The 19,524-nt window shown below is 45.0% G+C and overlaps 1 protein-coding gene across 1 annotated transcript in view; it reads right to left on the bottom strand.

The window, feature by feature from the left end:
• Pappa (pappalysin 1) overlaps positions 1–19,005 on the bottom strand; it is a 246,389-nt gene extending 227,384 nt beyond the window's left edge. The window contains exon 1 of the mRNA XM_052717315.1: positions 18,600–19,005. Coding sequence (XP_052573275.1) covers positions 18,600–19,005 — 406 coding nt within the window. The remainder of the gene's footprint in view (positions 1–18,599) is intronic.
• Positions 19,006–19,524: the final 519 nt, after the last annotated feature.

Here is a 19,524-nt window from a genome sequence, read left to right on the forward strand (position 1 = left end):
GGTTTGAATTTCAGCTCTGTGGTGGTATTTTACTTGTACTGAAATGTGATTTTAATTGTATGTTAATAAATAAAGTTGCCTGGGGGTCAGAGCTATTAGAGTCATAGCAAGTGCCTGTCGGCGGTGGCGCACGCATTTAAGGACCTGGAGGGCGGTACATACAGGCAGTGACGAGGCAGTCACGTGTGTGGGTTTACAACCAATGAGAAGGCAGAACAGCTAGAATATATAAAGACATATACACAGGAAGTAGGTCCCTTTCGGAGAGCTCTCTTGGCTGAAGAGGATCGCTGAATCAGGAAAAATGAGGCTCTTAGCTCTGACCTCTTGGCTTTCTTCTCTGAATCGGCTCTGTGTTTCTTATTTAATAAGACGGTTGGGTACATCTACACAGCTCCCCATCTCTTGGATTCCTGTCTATAAGAGTACAGGAGGGTGCAGAGTTAATCTAAGCCCCGTTCTGGCCCAGCTGATCCATCTACACAGGTTTATCTCCTTTGACTTAAGACCCTCAGTGATTAGCTTGGCCTCCTACATATGGTAAAGGCAATAAAATGTCAGATATGTGAAACAGATTAAGTTTTTAAATCTAAGATTCCTTTTGGGGGGGTTAAATCAAAAGTTTAAAATTGGCTTTTTTAAGCATAAAAACAAATAGATTACTCACTCAGATACAGTATTTCCTGTCTGGCTTAAAAGAGACTGAGAGTACAATAGGCTATAGAATGTAGAAGACTGATGGGCAGAAAGCCAAGGATGCCATAAGGTCAAGGAAAAAGTTAATGTGAAAAGACACTGAAATGGGAATTTGTGTTCCAAGAATATCAGGCAATTCTGATGACTCTAAAGTCTGTCATTCTCAAGCGATAGAGATTTTGCCCTCTGTGGGATGTTTGGGATGGATTTCTGGTTATCACAGCTGTGCAGCAGGTGGTACCTGCTCTAAACCTAGCAGGTAGGGGCTGGAGATGTTGGTGAGCATTCTACAGTTCACAGGAAAGCACTCCAAGGAATTGCCACCCCAGAAGTTTCAAGGTGCTGAGGTTGACTAGTCTCAATGTGTTCATTACAAGCTACTGGTAGGACACAAAGTCTAGACAGCAAGTGGGATGTCATGCTGAGCCATTCAGATCTGGGGTTAGGACATCTGTGATGGAGTACAGTTATAATACTTACCCTGAGGAACTGATTCTACTACAGGTTAGGTGTACATTTCAGGGAAATCACTTAAAGTTCTTCATCCCTCACTTGACAAACTGGGATGCTACTGTTACCCACTTCAGAGACCCTTGTGAGAAGTAAAACATAGGCAAAACACTTAAAACAGGACCTGTCTTACATTATATATCACATATATCAGCTATTTTGTTTACTATGAATAAGTAAGAGGGATTCATAGCAGAGTTGAATCCAAGAGAGTAGATAAAGCATCCCCTTGGCTGCTTAGGACCTGAGAGACCCTTGTTCTTCATAGAACCATCATACCTACACAACTAATGACCCCTCTTCTGCCAGCTTCTGCTTCAGGTGGCAACATGTAAACCGCATTGTTTAGGTTGGTCTTTACCATTACAAACAAATCCCTGTCTGGATTTCATTGCCCAGCTCTCCAAAAGGCCCAGGCCAGCATCTGACTATCTCTTAGTCTAGACTTTTCATGGTTTTACTGGGAAAATGGAAGGAGTCAGAGGAAGTTCAACATGCAGCCAGATGGAAAGATGGGATTCCTCTGAGGAAAGCTGCTGTGGGTGACACAGGACTCAGTAGTCACAAGGAATCAGTGGCATGTTTCTTTGTTTTGTTTTAGAGACTTGTTGGAGCTGCTGATACTGTTCTCTTGGAGCCTTTGTTTGTAAACAGATATTCCTGTTGACATAAAACTTTGTAAGGGAGGAAGGAGTAGGGGCAGGGGTGAAAGTTACAGAAAAAGGCAGGTTGTGCCCCAAAGCCTTAAAACCATGTGTTTGTTGTTGAGAATACAAAGACATCACTGTATTAAATGGGAATGCTTGTTTTACAAGGTGAACGGGAATATGATAGGTGCTTGTTGAAAATACTTCAGAAATGCCAACTTTACTCTGTGAGGGTTTCTTGCTGCTTCCTATGTTCAGGGATGCTCAGCGATCACAGAGGCTCAGAGTCCCTGAGTAGGGGAGAGGGCTGGGAGGCTATGGACAAGGAAGGTCCCAGGAACCAAGTTATTGACAGCTGTCTGTCTTGGTTTCCACCTACGAAGGTGTTTTCCCTGTTAGCTGGGCTCCATTTCCTATTCTCTATCAGCTTTCCACCACCTGCTGACCTGAAAATCAAAAGGATTGACCAAAAATATCAGTGTTGATAATAATAATAATAATAATAATAATAATTAATAATAATAATGAAAACATGCCTGGCAGTACAGTTTCAAACTCCAAGAACTACAAGAAATACTTCCATGTATAGCTATGCAGACAGCATACTTTAATTCTGAAGTAAGTGGTTTTCAAACTGTATTGTATGGAAGTGCAAGGTTCAGTGGAATGTTAGGGGGAATTTAAAAAAAAATTTTAAAGGAATTCACAGTAGCATAATAACTAGAACTGGAGTCATCTAATTCATACTCCAGTTCTTAGCCCAAAGCCTGGTAAACGAACAATTACACAGACTCATGAAAGGAAGGATGGAGGGATGGGGTGAAGGAAGAAGGAGTGATGGGGAATTAGTAGGAAGAAGTTAAGAACTGATAGAAGGACAGAATGGGCTGGGCAAAATTAATAAATAAAATCCAAAGTGAATGATACCAGCAGGAACATTTCAGGCAACAATAGAAATGACTTTGCCTACTTAAAAGCTCAGAGAAACCCAGAGAACAGAGTTTGAATAAACAAACTTGTAGATTATATTTCTAAGGGATACACTAATTCCTCCTCAGAGGAATAAAAGCCCCAGTTCTATTTACTCCAGCATGGGTGCGGGTGACGGAAAGTGCAATTGCTCAGTCTCATTTGACATCTCGGCATCAACATTCTCATTTTCACAGATCCCTTCCAGTGCTCTGACTCTCGTGCTGGGAACAGCCTTCGGGGGATGACCTGGGATGCTCCCTGCTTCTCAGTGTTTAAGTCACTCCTTGGGACTGACGAAAAGTTTGGACTCCAAAAAAAGTATGTACAACCACAAATTTTGTCCAAATAAATAAATATAAATAAATAAATAAATAAATAAATAAATACAATAAAACAAAACAAAAAACCCACAACATCTTGAAATCCATAAATCTCTTCAAATTCTCCTGAAGCCAAATGGAAGAACGCATCTTTGCCCAGTTGGTCTAAAATACGAATGAAAATTGGGTATTTTAGCTGGAAATGATATTAAAAAAATAAATGATAATGATATTCATCAAAATACTAAATCATGAAAAAAAAAAACATTTCAGCAATCAGTTCATCCATGATAATGTTGAGACTGAGATGCCTAACTTGCCACCATCTAATCCAGTCCCCTTACTGGAAAATGTTTAGTGAAACTTATGGGCCATTGATTGAGACTCTCTGATCAGTCCCTCCCACACGTAGATTAATATCGACATCTCATGGTTTGAGCTATTTTCAACTCTCTCTATATGCATCTTCCAGTGGCTTTCCTACCTTCTGCCTCTGTGCTCCACTTTTCCTGGCCCTGGTCTGTTCACTGGCATTTCTGTTTCTGTCTCTGACACCTGTCACTCAGTCTTTCTCTTCTTTCATGCAAGCCTCAGCTTGACCTATGAGCCAAGGTTTCTCTGTGGCAGCCATTCTCCAAAGCTTGCTATTTTTATTTTCTTTCTTTTTTTCTTTTTGCTTTTTCTGTAGCCTTCACAGCCTATGTATCTTGTGCACCATACGTACTACACTGCACAAACACTACAGAGACACTACCACTTGGTCAATCCCACAATGCAGCCAAGGCACTGAGCAGGCAGAGAGACAGCGTAAGAAATAATTTTGAGCTGGCTGCCATGTGGGTGCTTAGACTTGAACTCAGGTCTTGGGGAAGAGCAGTCAGTGCTCTTAACTACTGAGCAGTCTCTTCAGTCTCCAATATTTTTATTTTCTAATCATGACTGTCACAATCAAGTTATAAGTGCTAATTATTTCTTACTAGGTTATAGCCTTTGCTTCTCCCAAGAATACAAAGTCCACAAAGGCAGAGACCTGTTCTGTAATATCCATGACTATATCTAACAGTGTTGAGCTCATGCTATGTATTTATTGATCTAGAGAGACACGCAGAGATTTTTTGAGTCAGCTCTGAGTGGTCACTGCATCACTGTTGAATATAGAACTGATCATTTTTTTCTCTTTGGACTTCAGGCTTGCTTCCCAGGTTAAGAGGACAGTTAGAGTCCTATCTGACTATAGGATTTGATTATCTGAATTTTTTTTTAAATCTAAATTCAAGCATGTTGGGTCCAAATCCTAACACATTAAAGTAAAAGGAAATGGGCAAGGGAACTCAGACCTAGTCCTTCTCCGTCTCTAAAATGAGATGGAAGTTGTGAGGATTTCTTTCCCATTTTACAACAGCAAGTTCTCCGTCTGTGTGCCAGGGAGCCTGGATTATGTATCCTGTAAATTTGCATTATTTTTCTATCTAGGTATTCACTTAAAAACAATTGTTGCACCCTGTGCATCCAAGACATTGGAAATGGTCCTTAGGAATGGCAGCCATGATGAATCTCAAATGAAGAGAGATCATTTAGGCACAGGTGAGAGGTGTGGGAGAAGCAGGCACACACACCACCAATTAGAACTGAGTGGGCTTAGAGAGAGCCATGAAGAAAGCACTGAAAACTAGCAGATAGCACCCTAGTTACTTGGAAAGAATGGAGACAGAGAGATAGAAAAGGGCAATAGCAACATATACCTTAACAGCTAAGAGGCCAGGGCCACCTGTAGCAGCCACTGCTTTTCATGGTGTATTTGCTTTCACTATCTGGATTTTCCTAAAGCCTATAATATCTCCTCTCAAAGCACTTAGCCGTCTTGTACCTTCTTTCAGCCAGCTTCATATTCTTCTTTATTTAGATCCATCTCAAATTCATTTGTTCATTTAACAAAGTTTATTTAATATGCACCAATATGTCCAGTACAACTCTAAATTATGGTAATTATATCAAGATGGAAACAAAAATGGTGTCTACTACCAAAGAGCTCAGAGTCCAATGGGGGAGATAGTCAGGTACCTAGGCAACTTCAATACTGTATGGTAAATAACATGTAGGGAGAACATAATGGGCTGTCTGAACATGGATGGTGATCAATGAACTGCACAATAATTATTTCTCCCACTATATTCCCGAAAGCAACTCTGGGTCAATATCAACAGTTGAGGCGTGAGTCAAATCATATGCTCTCATTGATTTATATCTTCATGAATATGTTTTAAACGACATGCATGACATACTCCTATGCAAGGCAAAGCATACTGCTACCGATAGACTAATGCCCTGATCCTTTCAAATGGAATGGGTCATTTACAGATTTGAATTCTCAGAGTACTTTCTAGTCCCATGATAAACATGGGTGTTCCACAACACAGTGTTTCACTCCCATTGCTTCCACGGGACTCTATTAATTGCTTCATTATAGCAGTTACTATGATGTCAAGTATCTGTTTACTACTCGGCTTCCGCTACAAGGACTGGGAGGTCCTCAGGGGATGGAGCTGTACCCCACTTCTCTTTTCAGTCTCCATCTCCTTGGTTAACATACAGCATGTAAACATTGCTTAGTAATGACCTATTAAATATAAGGATGGAACAGAGAGATGGGAGGAAGAAAGCTTTACCTCTCCCAGTGAATTTTCATTTGCTATTGAACCTCACAAAAATATCTAGGACAAATCAACTTTGTATCTTCAGAATTAGTCTTCCACTGAAAGCTTCATAACTCAGGCACCAAGGCCTCCTGCATGCTTTAATTCAGCTCAAAATGCATCAGGGTGCTTCTCAAAGGAGTAAATGTGTCTTCGTTGAGTATTTTGGGGGAGCATGCCTTAAGTATGACAAAGACAGTATCTTGGAAATAAGCATATTTCTCTCAGTACACTACTTAAAGGTGGGGGTCATTCTAGTGGAACTGCCTTTCTGCTGAAGCAACACCTACCTACACGTAATATTATTTTGCCCATCAAGGATATTTATAAGCCATATTTTGAAGTCTCATCATTTTCTTTCAGATTTTTCCTGAGGTTTTTTTTTCTCCCTCCTTTCTTTATTCTCTCTTTTCTTTCTTTTTTAGTCTGTATGCTTTAACTATTTGCACTGGCCACTAGAGGCACTATTGTTCTCATTCATTCATTCATTCATTGATTCATATATTCATCCTCTCGAAAGATTAGTCTGACTGAATACCAGTGGTGTTCTAAGCAACAGGACCAGCTTGAAGATAGAGAGAAGATGGGCTTTGGATTTCAGTTTCACTACTCATCAGCAGAGGGTCCTTTGGTGAGGCATGTAGCTACCTACCACAATTTCAGAGGGCACAGTACACAGTAAGTGCTTTTTAGAAGCTGGCTGCTTTTATCTCCATTGCTACTGATGAAAATGTGTGCTCCACCCAAGGATATATAAACAGTGCACAGAGAATCCTAGATCATGAGGATAGGCTTCAAGGTCCTGAGGTTAAGGGAAGCAGATGGAAAGGACCTCAATCAGAAAGGAGGGAAGTGGATGCAAACCTGAGCAACAGATAGAACTCAAAGAGCCCTGCAGGCTCAGGAAGATACTGATTAGAGAAGAGTGGGGAGATCCAAGTGTAAAGTTAAGGATTATGTGCTGCAGTGAAGACACAAAACAAGTAGTTTGCAAACAGGCCAGGGACTGGGAATGGGGAGATGAAAACCAAAATGTGGCTTGGATTAGACAGGCCACAATACAAGTAGAGGAGCCCACGAAACCATTGCTCCCCTCCTCTCTCTGTTTTGGAAGGCCAAATTTCTTTTCCCTTCTGACCTCTCTGCTCAAGGGGAAATGGAATTAACCACTGTGTAATGTTTCTAACTGTGACGCACAGCACAGGTCATGTGCTTGGGTTACGTAATGCACCATGCCTGGGAGGTTCCTGGAGCTTTCTCCCATAGTCAATAGATATTAGCCTGGTTCTCATCTCCATCTATCTATTCATTACATAAAACAAAACACAAAACCATATGAGCTTCTTTGTATGCTAGGTAGGGGAGAAACTGAGATTGATATGATTCCAAATGTGCATGTAATTAAGTGTGATAAAGAAGTCCAGGCATTTGTAAGGCCTTTAGCAGGAAGCTGTAGAGCCTTAAGCGTGACGTAAAACTGTATACAGGAATACTCAATATGTCAAGACAGTGATGTAATAAAAAGCCTGCAGCATTTAAGGGAACTTTAAATAATTCAGTTGCTGCTGAAGAGCCTTCAGCTAAGAGTGGTAGAGTTATATTTTCTTTTTAGTGGCAGAAAAATCTGGTCATCCAGTGTTGGTAGATAGTCTGGAGGGGGTGGAAGGGTTAGGACTCAAAAAAGTGGGCTTTTCAATTGTAGAAGGCATAATTTAAAGAAAAACAGTTGCTAACCGACATGTTGTAAAGCAGGATAGACGGGTTTGTGACTGACGGGATCGATGATGTACCAGGAGGTGCTAACACTCAACAAGATAAGGGCACAGGAGTATTGGAGGAGAAATGGCTCTAATTTGGACTTGCAGAATGTGTGGTGTATGTTGTCATTCTCAGTGCACAGCTGGGTCTGGTCTGTGAACCTAAATTGAATAGAATTTGGAGATATAAGACAGCCAACAGCAGAGCTGTACTAACTGACTTCTGAGAAAGTATGGAAAAAATATTCACTGCTCTTTCTCCTGGCTGAAGACTTAGAAGACAATGCCTTCCAAACCTGACCACTGTTGGCAACTACCCACCCTCCTCACCAGCATCTCAGTCCCACATCCGTGAACTGAATATCTAGACACATCCTTTTGGCACTCACACACCTTTATTCTTTGGGCTTCGTAAGACTGACTACAGAATGTGTTCGTTTCTTATGTTTGTGACAGTGAGCTTTGCATCTCTTAGAGCAGGGCTGCCTTCTTCCCAAATGCTGGCTGCCATATCATTATTTATGTCCTCAGCAACCTCTGTACATAAAAAATCTCCAGTCTCATTTGGGAAAATAATCCTCTCCACATAAGCCCATTTGGCCACATTCTGCTCTGCTGTGGTTCCTATTGCACAGAGCAATAGGAATTGAGAAAAGATGGATACAGGGCAGACTCAAGAGCAACTTCTTCACCATGGGGTAGGGCAGTGCCACCTCTACCTGAATTCTTAGATTTCATGCTTTATAGTCTCTGTGGCAACCTACATCCTAGATTTTTCATTTATCTGTTGCTGTACTTTTCAAATGGGTTGGAGTCTGGTACATTACAAGGTTCTCAAATGTTTATGATTTCCCTTCCAAGCTTCTAAGGACCTTGAGTTGGTAGTAAATAATGCCAGAACACACACACACACACACACACACACACACACACACACACACACACACACACATACACACACACACACACACACACACACACACACACACACACACGAGGGGAGGTGGGAAAGACAGGGAGAGAGAGAGATGACAGAGACAGAGAGACACTGAGAGATAGAGGCAGGCATGCATACACTTTCTTCCCTTGTTTGAAGAAAAGTTTTAGTAAAAGCAGTAGGCATGAGAAGTAGCAGCACAGTAAGAAGAGAATGGAAGAAGGAGCAATATGTACCTTAGGGATAATGACACTGGATGTTCTGGAAGAACACAGGGAAAAGTGGCTTCATACCTCAGAGTTTCAGTGTGTGTGTGTGTGTGTGTGTGTGTGTGTGTGTGTGTGTGTGTGTGTGTGTGCAAACTCAGGTCTGTGCTTGAATGTGTGTGTATGTGTGTGTGTGTGTGTGTGTGTGTGTGTGTGTGTGTGCAAACTCAGGTCTGTGCTTGTATGTGTGTGTGTATGTATGTGTGTGTGTGTGTGCAAACTCAGGTCTGTGCTTGCATGTGTGTGTGTGTGTAGGTATGTGTGTATGTGTGTATGTGTGTGTGTGTGTGTGTGTATGTGTGTGTGTATGTGTGTATGCACATATGTGCATGTACATGTGTGCATGTTTGTATGGAGGCCAGAGGTCAACTTCAGGTATCATTTCTCAGGACCTGACACGCCTTGTTTCTTTTAGACAGTGTCTCTCACTGCGATTTGGGACTCATTGATTAGTCTTAGCTGGTAGGTTAGCAAGTTCCAGGCCAGAGTCTGTATTCACCTCCTCAACCCTGGGATTACAAGCATTTACTGTGGCTTTCTTTTTAATGTGGGTTTTGGAGATCACATGCTAGTCCTTACTCTTGCATGGCAAGTACTTTACCAAATAAACTCTTACTCTAGCCTCTGAATTTTAATACTTTTTAATGAACAAAATAGTCTCTGATGTACATGATAACAAAGACTAATAGGCCAGTAACTGACTGTGCTGTCTGGGAGTTCGTCTAGATTGGCCTTTGACTAGTAAACACAATTATGAAGTTTGAATAACTTAGTAAACAATTATCAGAAAAGTCACCCAATGAGGGTTTTTATGGTGGGAATTTGTGACAACTGTAATTATTTCTGGTATTAATGAGATGGCTTCCAGCTATTAGGAAGTACCAAATAATGACATTCACCAAATAATGTCTCCAGTCAGTCTTTGAGTGAAACTCTACCACTGTGAGTTTGGTCTGCAGCACCAAGTTTTTGGGGATGTCATTAAAGTATATGTCAATGAAAAAGTAAAGTTCTAAGTGCTGTAAGTCAATGACACCTTAGCAAGAAAACGTCATGTCGTGGGTCTTTCTTTTCCGAGAATCGGGACTGCTCTTGACAGAAGGAAAGAAGTGTGTGGGCACTTTGCCCCTGAGGGTGACAGGCCCAGGCACCACCTAGTGGAAGGAAATAAGTCAAGATGGAAGAAAACAAGAGCTAGCACCAATTTCACAATTATATCCTAGGATGGCCTTGGTTGGGCTTACAAGGCTGTAAAAGATGTCCGCTAGAAGGACCTTTAGAGCCAAGGTGGGGATAAATTTGTAACACCTTTCATGCCTCGGACTAGAAAAAGTTGGTCTAGAAAGGGAAAGTAACATGGCCAAAGCTACAAAGCAAGCTTTCTTTCAGAACCAGCCTCTGCTAGCTTGCTTCTTTATCTAGACCCAAGTCTGCCCCTCTACCCACCTTTCCAATGCTTCTCTTAAGAAAGCCCTGTCCGATCAGTCTACTCAAACCTTACACTTCCGGCCCCCATCCACATACTCAGTTTTATTTTCTCTTTTTTTCCGTTCTGAGTTAACACTGACCTGGCATTAGATGGCATGTCAGTTGGCTTCGTTACTGTTTGTCATCGTCCCTCCCAGCACCCAGAATATAAACTCCCTGAGGGCAAAGAGTTTTACAGCACTCAAAACCATGCCCAGCACCCAGCAGGGACTCACAGAAGTACCAGCTGAGCGCTTATACAGGGAGTTCACAGATTGGCTGTGCCTTGTATTCTATCTTCATTGCTTTAGATTTCATTCTTAGCATGTTTTTGAGTACCCACTCCTTCCGTAAAAAGAAGCAATCACCATTTCTGTTTTATTCCCACCTTTGCTCAGTTATTTTTGTTGCTGTTTTAGTGTTATAATGGAAGTTATAAATCTCTCCTGAGTTGCAAGGGAGGGGAAGGGAATTCCTGGTTTTGCCAAAGGAGATAAACATGTCTAAGTCACAAAATCATCGAAAGAATTCAAAATAGTGTGCAGCAAGGGTCCAAGTAAGTGATATTAACGTAAGTTAGCGATTGTTGGGTTACCTGTCATCTAGACTCCATTACTAAGCATTTTCCACAAGGAGACCCGGTTAGTCTTCAGAAAAATCCCACGATGTAGGGACTGGTGGTAGCTGGATGCTATAGACAGCAAAGGTGAAAGTACAGATACTGAGTACCAGCTCCAAGGTCATGTAGCTAGTCGGTGCCAGAGTCAGGAAATCAAATCGGGATGACTCCTGAGTCCCATGGACAATCACTGCAAAATATGTCCTCAGTAAACACATATTCATTTCTCCCAGTCCTCTTGAGGACTCCAGAGGATGCTAGAAGGCACTCTGGGCAAGTAGGCATAGAGAGAAAGGAACTAGTAAAAGAGAAATAAGTCATGTGCAAATTTGAGTGGTATATATTATTATGTTACATTGTAGATATTTGCAATAAGCAGTATAAATCTCCCAGCATTTATGAGCAGGGCCAAGGATGCTGGGTTTCTCCACATAGAGGGGAGTCCTACACAGCAAAGAAGTTTGTCATTCAAAAGCATTTTAGCCAGCAAGGCAAGTCTCTACTACCCTATCTACATGATCTCTTCTATTCTTCTCTCGAGCTTTCCCCAGCTGGTCATGGTAACCAGAGTTTGCAGGTGTACAGAGAAAGGGGCTCGGGGATCCTAGTGTCTGAAGCGTAAAGTGCATCAGGACTTCAGTTAATCTCCTTGTGACCTTGGGAGAGTCCCTGAGCCTCTCCCTGTATCCCTGAGCCTCTCCCTGTATCCCTGGGCCTCTCCCTGTATCCCTGAGCCTCTCCCTGTATCCCTGGGCCTCTCCCTGTATCCCTGGGCCTCTCCCTGTATCCCTGGGCCTCTCCCTGTATCCCTGAGCCTCTCCCTGTATCCCTGGGTCTCTCCCTGTATCCCTGGGCCTCTCCCTGTATCCCTGGACCTCTCCCAGTATCCCTGAGCCCCTCAGTTCACAGAATGCTAAGGCTTTCGTGGTTTCTCCTTCTTTGCCTCTCCAGCACTTTGATTTTTTTTTACTTCCTATTATAGAAATAGTTACATTTTGAAAAAGGGTGGATAAAAATGTGTTAAAACTCCAACTTTTCACAGCATTGTTTCAACAGTGGTTATCAACACACCAATCATTTTTTAGCCGTCCTCACTTCCACCTCAAGTTTCTATATTTTTAGAGCTTTTAAAAACAAACAACAACAACATAGATACAACACAACTCAACCTACAGGTGCTCCAGTGTGCCTTTTTAGCAGATTAGGATCTTTTAAGAATATGTGCTAACAATACTATAATCACACCTAACACTATTTCAAGTCCCTCCCTGTCAGCCCCTGTTCATTCAAAGAATTCGTAAAGGAGGTATGTGGGGTTTTTTTTTTCCTCACAAAGAGAATCTTGCAGAATGCTGTTATTTAAGCAGAGTAGGGTGGAAAGGAAGTGTGAAGTAGGATTGTGGCCTCTAGTATCTTTCCAGAGGCTCCCTAAGGATGTGGGGATATGGTGTAAAGTTTTCATGTCATCCTTGACTCTTCTTTGCATACTGAAAACAACGATCCCAGATGGGAGTCAAGAGCTGCCAAAGTCACAGGACAGTATCTGGCAAGGTTTGGCGGACTTGTGAATCCTGACATCAAAGGAGTCCAGTGAGGTCCCATACATGAGAGGCTTTGCTGGCTCCATCACTTGTATCTGCAGTGTGAACGGGGATAACACAGGCACCTTTCTAGGAATGACTTTGACTGCACAAATGCAGCCTTCCTCCTACCCACTTTGGCATAAGCAGTGGTCCTAATCTCTGCTGAGAGAATCTCATGTCATAGTCTCACCTAGTCTCCATGACAATGATGAGCTGGAGCTGTTTTGTGTAATCCCAACAAAATTCTGCCTCACTGGTTTAAAGTCACAGAGCCTAGAAGGACATGAAGCCAGGACCTGAACTGTGAACTCTTGTTTGTCAATTCCAAGCATGCAACTCCCAAAAGGCCCAACCATGGAAGTCAATTAGCACTGGTGTCAGGGTCCCAGGTGAGCATTCCCAGTGATTGCCTCAAGGCAGGGAGCACAGTCCCCCATGCAACAAGTGAAAAACAGGGAGACTCTGAGGGGTGAACAAAACTGTAAAGAAAGAGAATCCAAAGAGCAAGGCAACAGATGCATGTTGGACAGGAGCCTTCTGCCTCAAGTAGACAAGATATAAACAGCCCCCAAAGAAGTTCTCCCTGGGAAACAGGGGTAGAGGAGTCTTTTGCCTTCCTACAGTCAGTGCTGACTTGAAAAAGAGCTAAATGTGAGAGGTTTTTCAAATATCAGGAACACAAATAGAGAATGTTCCAGAGCTAAGCTTCCCTTCCTTCATTCCTTCTTGGAGAGGCTCTCATCCAACACTGGTGAGTTCACCTGAAATCAAGTGTATGAAACTCAACTCAGTGTGAGTCCACGCAGGCATGTGTCTATCTTAAAGGAGGCCCCAGGAAGACAGAGCAGGGCTCGGGGCACAGGAAGAGCTCTGGGCCAAAAAAAAAAAAAAAAAAAAAATGTACTGCCAAGTCCCAAGGACACCATAAGCTGATAGCAAGCAGGGATTTCAGATGGGAAGATGCCTGCTTCCTGGTGTGTCGTAAGTCTGACCCTGGGCTCCTCTGGAAACAAAGAGTGTCACTTCCATTTACTGCATCATTTTACCTACCTGTACAATAAAGGGACATCAAGTTGAATCTTTGAGATTCTTCCTCTGCTGGTCCTTCCCAGCAGTTCTGGATTCCCTTTGATTCTTACTAGCAAACAGTCACCCATAGGTCAAAGAAGACCAAAGTCAAAGAGATTAGAGTTTAATGGTCCCCAATGATTCAATGCTCACTCCAGATATCCTTCAAAATTCATAATGGGATGCTCTAAATGTACACAAGCTGGCTTTCCTTCCAGAAGACTCAGCCAAAGCACCGGAAAAGGGCAATGTGTGTGCTTGCTAGATGTGGTTACCCTTGACTCAATCCCAAATAGGAGCCTGCACTCTTTAGGGGTACTTTGAATAACTGTATGTCATTTTACTACCCTGAAGTCACTGTGCCCATTCACAAGCTAGATACTGGAGAGACAGTTGAATGGAACCACAGGAAGAATGATGGAGCAAGGAACTGTGAGAGAAATTTCTAGCCTGGTCAGTCTGATGACTTGATATGAAAAGAAAAAGGGAACTGCTAGGTTCAATCTAATCTCCAGGTGAGACCTCTCCCCTTCTCATTCTTTGATCTGGAAAATCATGGATTGGTTCATAGATGTCAAAGGGAGTGGAAACATTCTGCAGCCAGATGGTCACTTCTCTTGCCCTCCAAACAGACGAACAGCAGAGGAACCAAACACTTTGACATTTCCTTCTTGGGTGGGACTATCTACATTCCCTTCAACTCTTCAGCACAGACTACCCTCTCTCTCTCTCTCTCTCTCTCTCTCTCTCTCTCTCTCCCCCTCTCTCTCTCTCACTCTGTGTGTGTGTGTGTGTGTGTGTGTGTGTGTGTGTGTGTGTGTGTGTGTGTGCCAATGCCCACCTTGCAAGGTGTAAAGCAAACTTGAAGTACACTGCTTGGGAGAGCAGGCTTCCTGTGTTTCAGTGTATTCAGCTCAGAAAGCCCAAGATCTTTGAAAAATCCTGTCTAATAAAAGAAATCTTTGTCATGCACCCACTAAGTACCAAGGTCAGTTCTAAGTACTTTACACCCTTGAGCTCAATCACCATTTGCACAGCCCTGTTGTGATACAAGCACTCACAACACCTTTAAATTGTGGATGAGGAAGCTGCAGCCAGGAGGAGCCAGATAGCTTGCTCAAGGTCACAACTGGACAAGGAGAGAGGTAACCTGGCTACCAACACTCCATCATGCTCAGTGCAATATTCTGCATCCCAGGTAGAGTTACAGCTGTTAAAAAGAGAGCTATGTTCATGTTCATGCTCATGTGTGAACTTCAAATGAAGCTTCAGAGTTTTCGAAGGGCTGGGTGAGAAAGAAGAAATGACCTATGGAAGGGAGGAAGAAAAGGGTTCTTAAGAGTAGCCAGGAAACTTTTTTTTTTTTTTTTTGAGACAGAGTTTCTCTGTGTAACTTTGTGCCTTTCCTAGAACTCACTCTGTGGCCCAGGCTGGCCTAGAGCTCACAGAGATCCACCTGGCTCTGCCTCCCAAGTGCTGGGATTAAAGACATGTGCCACCACTGCCAGGCACAGTCAAGAAACTTAACTCATCCCAATGCTTACAACAAAAGAAAAGGACCTGCCAGCAGAGATGCTGGTTGGGGTGCAAGTTTCAGCCCCTTCCTTTCTCCTGAGCTGGAGCTCTGAATCACTAATGCAGGCGGAGTGTGAACAGAGTGGAAGATGAACAGTGTGGCACTCTGGGGTCCACTTTTCCCTTACCTAACAGGTCAGGAGGATCTTTAGTAAGATTAACTGCCACTCAGCACCTCTGCTTCATGGAGCAAGTTGATTCCATTGTTTTCTGCTTCTTTTAGACTATAGGAGTGGTGGAGCATGGTTGAGGTTGGCTAGGGATGGAGGCAGGGGTCTGGATTGTCAGGTATGGTACAAAAGCAAAGAGATGTGTTGTGTGTCAGATCATACACACACACACCACCACCACCACCACCACCACCAACAACAACAACAATGCAATGCCTGGACGGGGGGTCTGTGTGTGGTAAGAGGTGGATGTTTATGAGATTCTTTTCTCTGCCAGGTAGTGGGTGAGACAGAGAAGGAGGAGTGCCAGGGGTTAAGTCCAAGTTGCTGACCCTGAACTCTGCCATCCAGCATACCCTCTGGTCCTCTGTGACTCTTCCCATTGGGCTAAATGGTAACTGATGTAGAACCTCTAAGGACCCTGCTCATAGTAGCTTAAAAGGACTCTTTGGTTCTTAAAGTATCTTTCAGCATTGGCAGGAGAATCCTGCACCCTGGCACTTTCTAACTGTGGCTTTGCATTTTCCTGCACAAGCTGCAGTACCGTGTGTGTGTGTGTGTGTGTGTGTGTGTGTGTGTGTGTGTGTGTGTGTGTGTGTGTGTGTGGTGTGTATTCACCTTCCCTTTCAGAAAAATAAAAGGCATGCTTTCTGTGCTTCAGAAGCACTCTGCTCCTTCCCTTGCCTCTCTCAGAGCCTGTCTGAACCAGTGTCCATGAAGTGAAGTTTGAACCCTGGCAGAAATAGCACCAGGGGCAGGCGGATCTGGGAGCACACCCTCCTACCAGGAGCGGCAAGGCCTGCCTCTGCCAGACGACAGACCCGGTTAACAGCACCGTAAAATTAGACCTTTACGAAACCCAATTGAATCGTGCAGACTAGTGATGTAAGGCAGGCTGGCTTGACACAGAGGCAGCAGCCCTGGGCCTGAAATAGCAGTTGCAAACCCTGCTGAGCGATGACTGCTCTGGCGATAGGTGACCAGGGATTCCTGTGAAAGTGGTGACGCCCAGACAGAGGTCAGGCAGCCAACCGGGCACCCGAGGTCCTGCAGTCAGCCTGAGGATGCGCATTATCACCCACTTCGGGTCCTGTTTCTTCCAATTCGAATTTAATCACCGAGCAGGGAACCAAAAAAGTACTTTTAGAAAAAAAAAATCCCTCTGTTTGTTTGCTTTTTAATTCTAGGAGAAGCAGGTTCTCTTTAGTCCCACAGTATGCGCTGTGTGGAGGATAAGGCAGAATAAGTCTTTCTGGCTCCCTGCCAGGTGTTTACACACCGCCAAATCTGGCTCCGACTCAACTAGGGAAGGGGAGGGGGGAATCCACCAGAATTCTCTGGAGAAAAGCTCCTTGGCTTTCTGGGGCTACACGGCAGCCGTGCCATTTATTTATTTATTTACTTACTGTTTTTTTTTTTTTTTTTCTTCCCTCCTGTTTTGTGAGGAATGTTATTTCCACACATAAAATGAACCAGGCATTTTATACGAGCAATAATAACCTAACATCCCCGATCCAATTAAAGTATTTTACTGCAACAATCACTGTGAGAGTGGATTGCGTGTTCCAGAGAACAGGAAGAGAGACCTTGGTCTGAGTTAGACACGTAGAAGGCAGTCTCCCATGCAACCCCGGGAGACATAGATTTGCATATATGTATATATGAAATGCACCCACTTTCTGTGTATCCTGGGCTTCCCTCTCCAGGGGATCCCTTCCGATGATTCTCTGACAACAGATAAAGACCAGCAAAGCCAGATCTACTCTTCTCTTAACCACTTCCAAGCAGCAGACCGCTTGTTTTGAAAGCGAAACACACACATAAACACACACACACACACACACACACACACACACACACACACACACAGAGAGAGAGAGAGAGAGAGAGAGAGAGAGAGAGAGAGAGAGAGAGAGAGAGAGAGAGAGAGAGTCCTGAATTGTCGTCATCTTCTTCATGATTATTTTGAATCTTGTCTCCCCCGCTCAATATTGTACCCTTCTCTGGTTGACGAAGGTTTGGGAGCTGAAAGTGAATGAGCTCGGTTTCCCTCTCCTTTTCGGGGGAAGGGGGGGGGGGCAGCGATGACGTCAGTTATGTGTGTGGGGAGTCGTTCTCGCTCTCCTTTGGTAGCGGGAAAGTGGGAGCTTTGAGGACACATTTTATTGGCATGATAGCAGAGTTTGGGTCCCCCGAAGGGGACTTCTTGTAAATAGGAGAGTCAGCACGGTGTTAGGGAAGGTCGAAGCCAAGGCAAAATAGCAACAGACTGCCTGAGAGCGGTGTGTGTAGGGGGTAAGAGGTGAGATCGCGAAAAGCCTCTGCCCGCTCGCTAGCTGCAGCGATGGGGGATCCCCTATTCTCGCTTTAAGACGTCCCAGGGCAGACAAGGTTGTTTGTGCAGTGAGGGAATCTCCCAGACAGAAGAGACAAAACTTTGCTTCTCTCCCCCAGCGCCACCCCCTCCACCACCCCTCGTTTCATTAAAGGCATTTCCACAGATTCATTTAGAAGGGAAAATGGATGTTGAGGCGTTTGGAAGGCTTGCAGCCTTCGCGAAGTGTCCGGTTTCACTATGGGCTTTGCTGTGGAACAGCGAAAGGGCGAGAGGGAGGGTGAGGAGGGAGAACTTACATTCACTATGGGCTCATGAAAGTCCCCAAAGAGAAAAGCGCCCCAATTCTCTTCTGAGTCTGGGAAAGGCTGGCAGAGTATGCGCTAAGAAGGTCTGCCCCAGCCACGAATGACAGGCAACCAGCTTTCAAACCAAGGACCGGGAATGGCAGTGTGGGTGGCTATGGTGATGGGGGGTGGATCCCAGAGGCAAGCTTCGGTCAGAGAGCAACTTTGGGGGTACTTCTAGGAGTTCTAAATCTGGCAATCACCACAACCTGGTCCCCGCCGACTTGCAGGGTAACCGGGCTAATGAAGAATTACCTCCATGAAAAAGTAAAGAGAAATTAACGGTCCCCTAAACTCCTTTCATATGCAACCCATCTGGGTCATGTTCCCCCTTCCTCCCATCCCGAAACGGAGTCTGCACATCCCGAACACAGCCTAAATGTTCTGGGTACTCTGGGGACCAGCCAGCCCCAGCTTGAGGACTTCCATAGACACGGAGCTCCCAAGAGCAGCTCCCCCGAGGCCAGGCAGCATCCTTTCTCAGTGCGCCCATTCAGCAGATGGGTTAAAGCGAGGCTTGAAGCTCGCCTCCATCATCCGTGCGCCACTCCAGGGGTGGCTCCCAGAGACCCACCCGCCGCCCGCACCCCAGACTAGCGGGGTGGTCTGCCGGAGGACAGGACCCCTTTCGCCTTACCTGTGATCACCGCTGGAGATGCCTGGCCCCCCTCCGCTCGGAGCCACACTTGCAGTGTGAAGGCGTCGCGGGGCAGCTCCACGTCGGCCCGAAGGCGCAGCTGCTCCCCTCTCCCGCTGAAATAGAGCGCCCGGCTAGGCGGGCTCGGCTCCTCGGCGCCCCTCGCCGCCCGCTGCTGCCGCCGCCGGGGGACGCGCACGGCTTCCCAGGCACCGCCCGGAGGCGGCGGCGGCGAGGCGCGGCGACCGCGGGCCGCCCGGGTGGCGCAGGTGGCCGGGCCGGCGGCGGGGCGCGGGGTGCGCACGGCCCGAGGGTCTCTCCGGGCCCGGCGGGGGCGCTCGGCCAGCCCGCAGCCCAGCGCGGCGCTCAGCAGCCCCAGGCGCAGCACCCAACTCCAGAGCCGCATGTCCGACGGTCCCCCCCGCGCCCCCCCTGCGCCCCTGCACCGCCGCCCGGAGCTGCCAGCTTTTTAGAGCCGCTCGCGCCTTGACTTTGTCCCCCCTTCTCGGGCTAGCCCCCCTTCCACTTGCTTTTTTCTTTTCTTTCTCGCTTTCCTCCTCAAGGTGTGTGCTCCACTCCCCCCACCTTTCAAAAATACAGTCCAACTCCTCCTGGTTGGCAATTAATTTCTCTCCCCGCTCCTTTATCTGCCTTGTCCCCCCCTCTAACAGCTGGATGCCTTCCTCCTTGTTTTATTTCATTTTATTTTATATATTTCTCGCTCTTCAAAAAAAAAAAATCTCCTCTAACACACTGATCGGCTGAATTCCCTCCCTCCCCCCAAGATGCTCTCATTTATTTATTTTTTGCGTCCTTTATAACACAAGCCACAGCCCCCTTCTTCCCCCCCCGCCCCCTCCCCTCCCTCCTTCTTCACGAAATGAAAGGAAAGAGGGGAAAAAATCCCTTAGAAGATGAGTAAACA

The sequence above is a fragment of the Peromyscus californicus genome, unplaced genomic scaffold (assembly GCF_007827085.1).
Source record: "Peromyscus californicus insignis strain IS unplaced genomic scaffold, ASM782708v3 Scaffold_5__1_contigs__length_169319896, whole genome shotgun sequence".
NCBI classification, from domain to species: Eukaryota; Metazoa; Chordata; class Mammalia; order Rodentia; family Cricetidae; genus Peromyscus; species Peromyscus californicus.